Genomic DNA, 7,806 nt, shown 5'->3' with positions numbered 1-7,806 from the left:
ACCATACTTTTCTGTGTATAAGGTGAGGTTTTTTTAATTAAAAAATGATGTTAAAAATTGGGGTCGTCTTATACATTGAGTGTGCATTGGGGGGGGGGGGTGAGATTGGTTGCTGCCGCGAGCCAGAGATTGTCAGTGGCTATTGGTCTTGTTATTGGTGGCTGCTGCAAGGGCTGGTGTTGATTGGCTGTCGTTGTGACAATTGGGCGGCCAATTGGCAGCTTCTGTCTGCGATGGGAATGGGACAAATGATAGCTGGCTTTTGCAACCTGTGTGAGTGGCAGCGGGTGAACAATTTCCTGCAATCTCCCCTAAAAACAACTCTGGGCACTCTCTCCCCATTTTCTTAATTTGGAGTCGTCCCCCCCCCAAATAGGGGGCGTGTTATACATGGAAAAATTATGGTATGTAGGTATATCACATTGATTTCTGTGGCATTTCTTGATGATTAAATACATGTGGAATTACTCTGGTCTAGTGGAGCATCATAAAAAATAAATCCTCATCAGCTGCTGAAGCTTATCTACGATCAATTTCCTTTTAATTATTCTCTCGCTCACTCTGATCCTTACTTACAAGGATTGATGCAATCAGTCTCAACCTCCAGGGTGCTGTTTAGGAAGCATTTCCTCATCAGAATTTAGAAAGGAAATTGGAATCTGGTTTTGTAGCTGGCTTATTTTACTGACAGTAGAGCAGAGATGATCATGAAGGAAATAGCACAGGAAAGGAACACAGCGTCCGGATAATTTATTTTCCAATTTAGAGTCAAATATATCAGAGATAGTATTGATCAGGGATACCCCTTAAGGTAGCCTTTCCCAACCCAAGGATGTTTGCCAAAGCAGAATACCTAAATGACAGTAAAACCCCATTTTAACTGGTTTATAATTGAACAAATAGTTCAAAAAGGAGGCCTGAATGTTTCCATTATTGTTCAACATAAGGATATTTTTATTGTGGCTATTATTTGTGTGTAAAGATGAAAGTGGGGGAGTCCGTGATTATTTCCAATACTGTTGGGCCCCTAAAGAGGCTTGCAGCACCAGAGCTAAGCCAGGTCCCTCACAAGAAGGCATCAAAAGCACTGCAAGTGAGCACAATCATATATCTATCCAGTTTAGGAGAGGGAATGGGAAAGGCACAGCAAAGTTGCTGAAGGTGTGCTGCCGTTTTGTCAACTATCAAAGAACCAGAGTGCACAATAAAGTTATAGCGACATAGATGCAGTGCTTTTTCATGATGGTATTCACCATAGAGTACCAGCATTTATTTATTTTTTGCTGCCCATGCCAGTTATTTTGTGCTGACATCCAAAATATGAGTACCAGCACCAGCACCTCCTCCTCCTCCTCTACCCAAAAAAGCACTGTATAAGTGATAAAAGACCTGTTTGCAGCTTTATAGGATATTTTCCCTAGTGATAAGTACATTGGCAACTCTGTCAATACTTGGACCGCATTTGGGAATTATTGATCCAAACAGATATTGTTTCTGAACCTATGGATGCCTATACGTATAGAGCGAATAAATTTCCACTTTTACTTTTTTAAGTTATAGAACTGTAACTAATTGTAAGTCACCCATATTTTGTTCCATCTTCCTCATGCAGCTCTGAAGGCCGAAATAGACAGTTGTCCCTGTTTCTTCGTTTAGAGCAAAATCTGTGGATTATTTTTTTTTTAAAAAAAAAAGCTCCCAGGGGAAACACGAAAAGCTTGCAATCAATCCTAAAGAGACAACTGTACTAGAGCAGTTAAGTGGTTTTATTGTTATTCGTGAGTAAAGCTTATTGCGAGAATTCAACAGTGAGCTCATTACTATTGACACATATTGTTAACCACAACCTAAGGTGCCTTTTTTTGCCACTGTTGACACCCTATGGGGATAAGACAGGAATGACTGCATTAGCTTTGCACAACAGTCTCACTTTCCCTTGTGACTGAGAAGCGTTGACACTGATCTTTACATCTGGACTTAAGTGCTATGCTATATTACATTTCTTGTGCATCGTTTTGGCCTCATTCCCAAGGGCTATTGTTTTCAAAGTGGGCTCATTTAACCTGTGAGTAAATGGGAAGTTTAGTCTCAAGGGTTGCTCATCTTCTTGCTACTTTCATTTCTTCCTCCTCTAGTCATAGCTTCAGTTACAAAGAACAGATGGCAAACTAGCTGTTGTGTTGAGTCAGGACAAAAAGTCAACTGGTTTCTGGTTGCTAGACAATGGCTGCTTGTGCCACCTCAAACCTCTCCACTTGATCTACCATCTTTCAGTTGGTGGCTAAAGTAGTGGAGAACGACCAATTCCTGGACCAGGTTTATTGAGGAACGCACAGCTGATATTTCTTTCGGGAACCAATCTTAGTATCTGGAAATACAGCAGGGCTTGTGGTTGCTGGGCACTCCAGCAATGGAACTGCTTGGAAAGGTATTACAAGCATGAAAACTTATCCTGAATACAGATAGAGAGCAATATTTACTAGGTGTTTTGGTTGGCAAACACTTGTTATCTACGCTATGGATGCTTTGCGCCTTCAGCATCTATTGCTGTTGTTTTGCTTCTGCAAAGTGCATAAAATTCAAAAAGGGCTAAAGATTGCATTACAAAAAAATATATTTATAAAGTTATCTGCTTAATCTACAAGGCTCAGAGTTCTTCATGTGGGTCCTCACCCCCTTTTTTTTGGTATAATAATGCAAAGAAGCAGCAAAAAGACCAAATAGTTGTTCTCTTCCATATTCAGGACAGAAGCTTCTCAATTGCTTCAATGAGGTTGGTAGAGGGGCTAAGCCTTCCTATGTCCAACAGGTGATTCTTTCCTGGAGAAAATAATACACCGGAATTTTCTGCCTGTCCATTTTCTAGCTCATCTTGCCCCTCAGAGAGGCTGGTCTCTGAGGTAGAAACGATAACTATTTGTGGGATGGTGGGGCTCATTAATGAGTTGAGGCTTCCATCTGTTTGCTGCTCTTGAACTTCCATGTCAGAAGTGTCTGCATTCTCTTCTGTGCTGCTACTATTCAAGCCAAATGGAAGAGATGATGTTCTCAAACAACTGGGCTTGAGCAGCAGTTCTGGGGCATTCTCTCCAAACGATCTCTCAAACGGGTCATGCAGACTGATGGAGGACAATGCAACCTATGACAAAGAAAATGGGGATGGGGAGAGAATCAGTATTCCATACTTAGCCTTCTTCAGCAGTAATCACACAGTCCTTCCAGAACAGTTGCTACATATTTTACATACCTGTCATATTCAGTTGGCCCATTCAGCTGACAGTGGCAACCCCTGCTTTTTGGCCTCTGGGAGTGTATGGGGCCAACAATGTTTGTGCAACTGAGTGCAATTGTGCAATATTCACTAACATCCTGGGATTGTCTTCATTGCATTGTTTTCAGTTTAGAAATGCCACCCCAGACATGAAATTTTATTGTGTATGTTTGCTTTAAAACTTTTGATCCCCCCGAGGGTTTTGTTTATCCAAGCAATATAATAAATCTCATCAAATAAAATAAACAGATAGAAAGGATGGGAAGATGAATACCAGCTTTTATCTTTCGCTCTATTTTCTTTTTTTTCTTTTTTTAAAACCAACTTTTGAAGCTGAACTGCACTAACTCTTTTGTCAAGGCTAAACTTTGGAGGACAGCAGAGCAATTTTCACCCAGGAATTTTGAAACTAAACATTCTTCCTGTGGTTCTTTATCTGCTATGGGGCCCCCACTTGTTTTTCTTAAGTGGGAGTTGCCTGTATGGGAAATATAGACGCAAGAAGACAATGAATATAATTACTGTTAATCTACATTGCACCTTTGTGGCAAAATGAAACAAGGAACTCAGAAGCGCTACCTGAATTGGATTCAGTGTGTGCAAGTTGCTCACGGGCCATAATGTCATTGCCTGAAGTTTCCAACTGTGCAAAGGAACCTTTCAGAAAATGACACTGAACTGTGGCCAACAAGCCATCAGTTCCTTTCTTTGCATCAATGGATGGTGCGTTCGGTACTCACCCTTTTCAGTTTCATGAAGGTGGAAGTTGCCAGAGTCTCCCACTGTCAGTGAGAAATAGGAATTTCTTTTTCATCTTCCCCCTCAAAGACAAGATTTCTTTTTTAAAAAGAAAGCAGGCCCCACCATTTTGTATCAATTCCCAAGATGGGATTTGAAGGAGATGGGAGGTAAAGCTAACTTTACTGGAAACTCAGTAAATGAACTGCAGAGAATGGAAATGTTGGAGATCAAAGCACTATGGAGAAGCAATATGATTGTTGGACTCACCTATATATGGAGGAGCATCTGATTTGACTTTTGGATAATATGTTTTGCCTTGCCCTTTCGGGCAACACAAGACAAAAGCATACTGAAATGGATTAGTAAACCATTTCTAATACAGTAACATATGGACATCACTGTAATGGGCTGGGTAGGAATAATCAGGGAGAGAACGGAGTCCAGGTTGTATGCATATGCTGAAGATCAGTCACTTTATTATTAAGGAGAATTAAAAATGGTTGCTGTTTTAACCTTTTCTCCAGTCAGCACATTACAGCTCTGGGTCTTTAGGAGCAACCCAGTCTCTTCTTCTGCTTGTTTTGAAAAAGAGCGGCTTCGACGGGGTTGCTGTTTCTTATGGGCTGCCTCCACAGGCCCAAGCTCCATGTCACTCCAAGTCTAAAAAAGGAAACTGAGATGTTTATACACGAACAATCAATAGGCTGCAATTTTGCCTCTTGCCCACTGATTATATATATATATATATAATTGCTCTTGCACTACACTGGGAACAAGGGTACATGAGGTGTTCAACTACCGAAATGTAGAATCATAGGCTTGTATCAAATGTAGTGCTAAGCAGCCACACCACCAGCAGAAAGATTTACACTTGTGCAGCAGAACTTCCCTTGCACTTGCCCTAAGCCTGTTGTGGGGCTTCTACAGCAGATTTGGCAAGGGCATGGAAACATGCGTGAGCAGATGGGTCATTGTCCTGATCCAGCAGGCTTTTCTTACATTTTTTAAGAATACTATCATATACTCATCCCACTCCAGTTCAATCTTTTATTCTGTAGACTAAGCACAATACGTTCCATCAACCTTTCCTCGTAGGATAGTGAGTTTTCCCTATGAAATGTGTTTGCTGAAGTGAAGAAGAGTTTGGATTTGATATCCCGCTTTATCACCACCCTAAGGAGTCTCAAAGCGACTAACAATCTCCTTTCCCTTCCTCTCCCACAACAAACACTCTGTGAGGTGAGTGGGGCTGAACGACTTCAAAGAAGTGTGACTAGCCCAAGGTCATCCAGCAGCTTCATGTGGAGGAGCAGGGAAGCGAACCTGGTTCACCAGATCACGAGTCCACCACTCTTAACCACTACAACACACTGGGTCCTCAGGTCTTTCAGCAAGTACGGAGTTACATATATTGCGTATTTCTAGTTCAAAAATCGAACCATCCACAGAGGATGTAAACAGTAAGATATAAATACGAACAGTAAAAAAAAAGCAGACCGAGTAGGTCTTCCTAAAATAGAAAAAGCTCAACAACTTTGCAGGTGTCAGGAATTTTACTTTTTGAAATATAGCAACCCTAAACATAACCAAGGGACGCAGGTGGCGCTGTGGGTTAAAGCCTCAGCGCCTAGGACTTGCCGATCGAAAGGTCGGCGGTTCGAATCCCTGCGGTGGGGTGCGCTCCCGCTGCTCGGTCCTAGCGCCTGCCAACCTAGCAGTTCGAAAGCACCTCCGGGTGCAAGTAGATAAATAGGGACCGCTTACCAGCGGGAAGGTAAACGGCGTTTCCGTGTGCGGCTCTGGCTCACCAGAGCAGCGATGTCACGCTGGCCAGTGACCCGGAAGTGTCTCCGGACAGCGCTGGCCCCTGGCCTCTAGAGTGAGATGGGCGCACAACCCCAGAGTCTGTCAAGACTGGCCCGTACGGGCAGGGGTACCTTTACCTTTACCTTTAAACATAACCATGCATGACTGCTGGTTAGTGCAGCAGGGGATTAAGGAACACAGAGTTGCATTGCTAGATAGGTCATGTGCCCTCTCCTCTGGAGAGGAAGTGCAGCTTCTTTACTCTTCCTTTTTCTCTCTTCCTCTCTGCATCATGTAACCAACCAATGAAGGACGACATCTGTAAGCTTGCTCCCAAGCTTACAGCACCTGTTTAGAACTATATTCTGTATTGTCTAGCCAAGAGTATTTTGCTTGTATTATCCTTGCTGCTGCATGGAACAATGCATGACTAAGACCTTGAATCTGTAAGTAAAGCATACTTAACAGTGTGTGGTCTGCACATTGCGAGAGGGGTAGGATAGAGGTCAGCTGCTATGTGCAGCTGAATGGGGTAAAAAGGTTGAACAACCTATATCCATAATGCTATACTGCTGCTTAATTTTTGTAAGTTTAATCTCTGCTACTTGGGCTCTTTCCCTGCAGGAGAGAGTGCAAAGCCCCACATTTTGAATCTAGGCACCCAGCCATTTTCTTTTGTTGTTCGCCTACATATGTGGGCCCACAGAGATTAATATATTTATATTTCCTCCCACAGTAATATCTAGTGGTAGGGGTTCTACAGGTTTCAGGCAGGAGTCTTTCCTAGCTCTGCCTGGAGATGGCAGGTATTGAACCTAAGATCTTACCTATGCAAAACGTATGCCGTTAGACTGAATTACAACACAGATGCTTCACTCAAAAAGCTTTAAAAACAGAGCTGCACCAGTAAGTCTGTTTATTGGAACCCCGTGAGCAAGTATTAGACAAGACTGAGACCTTAAAACATTATCCATTGTGATGAAAGAGAACATGTTTTACAAGGCCTAAGCACAGATAAGAAACATGGAGTAAGACACTTTTGTGTAACACTTTAAAATCTCGTTTGATGCTTAGTGATTGGAAAGAAAATTAAGTATAGGATGAAATAATAGAAAGAAATTCAATAAAGTAGTTAAGTGCATGACTGCTTTTTTATTCAAGCAGCCCATGTTATGGCTACCATAATTTATTTTGGCAAAGTACTTTCACTGATTCTCATAACAAGGCAGGTCACTGCAGATAAATGCCCTAATTCTCTGTGTGATCCTTTATCCTCACGCACAGATGTCTTCCTGCCAGTCCCCTTTAAATTAAACAGAGCGAACTGAGTCCCGCAAGCAAAAGAATATATTAAAAGAACACACCCCTCTCTCTTAAAGAAAATGTAGAATATGCCCCTTGTTGGTAGCTATTCTGGAGCTCTCACACATAGAACAAATGCTGAATTAGAGCAAAAAACCCTGGAAGCTACAATTCTATATACCATTTCTTGGGAAAGAGAAATTGCATTTAATTCGGTGGACTTGACTTGTGAGTAAAGATGCATAGAATTGGGCTTTAAGGTTGCATAGGACATCAGAATGGGATGCGGGTGGCTCTGTGGTCTAAACCACAGAGCCTAGGGCTTGCTGATCAGAAGGTCGGCGGTTTGAATCCCCGCGACGGGGTGAGCTCCCGTTGCTCAGTCCCTGCTCCTGTCAACCTAGCAGTTTGAAAGCACGTCAAAGTGCAAGTAGATAAATAGGTACTGCTGGGGGGGGGGAGGTAAATGGCGTTTCTGTCCATGGCTCTGGTTCACCAGAAGAGGCTTAGTCATGCTGGCCACGTGACCCGGTAGCTGTACGCCGGCTCCCTCAGCCAGTAAAGCGAGATGAGCGCCGCAACCCCAGAGTCGTCCATGACTTGACCCAACAGTCAGGGGTCCCTTTAGGAAATCAGAACCTCCAGGATGTTGGTGCCTAGCTATATCTAAGATGGAGTCTAATGAC

General features: G+C 42.7%; 1 protein-coding gene across 4 annotated transcripts in view; it reads right to left on the bottom strand.

The window, feature by feature from the left end:
- Positions 1 to 1,748: 1,748 nt before the first annotated feature.
- The window catches only part of LOC309377577 (melanopsin), a 44,947-nt gene continuing 38,889 nt past the window's right edge, over positions 1,749 to 7,806 (bottom strand). For all 4 annotated transcript variants that reach the window (XM_081925057.1, XM_081925058.1, XM_081925056.1 and 1 more), the window contains 2 exons: positions 4,526 to 4,672; positions 1,749 to 3,139 (listed from right to left, as the gene is read on the bottom strand). In XM_081925057.1, the coding sequence (XP_081781183.1) occupies positions 2,741 to 3,139; positions 4,526 to 4,672 (546 nt within the window). In that variant the 3' untranslated portion in view covers positions 1,749 to 2,740. The remainder of the gene's footprint in view (positions 3,140 to 4,525; positions 4,673 to 7,806) is intronic.

Source organism: Podarcis melisellensis, assembly GCF_964234715.1.
Source record: "Podarcis melisellensis genome assembly, chromosome: 9".
Classification (NCBI taxonomy): Eukaryota; Metazoa; Chordata; class Lepidosauria; order Squamata; family Lacertidae; genus Podarcis; species Podarcis melisellensis.
This window is presented reverse-complemented; position numbering and strand designations above follow the sequence as displayed.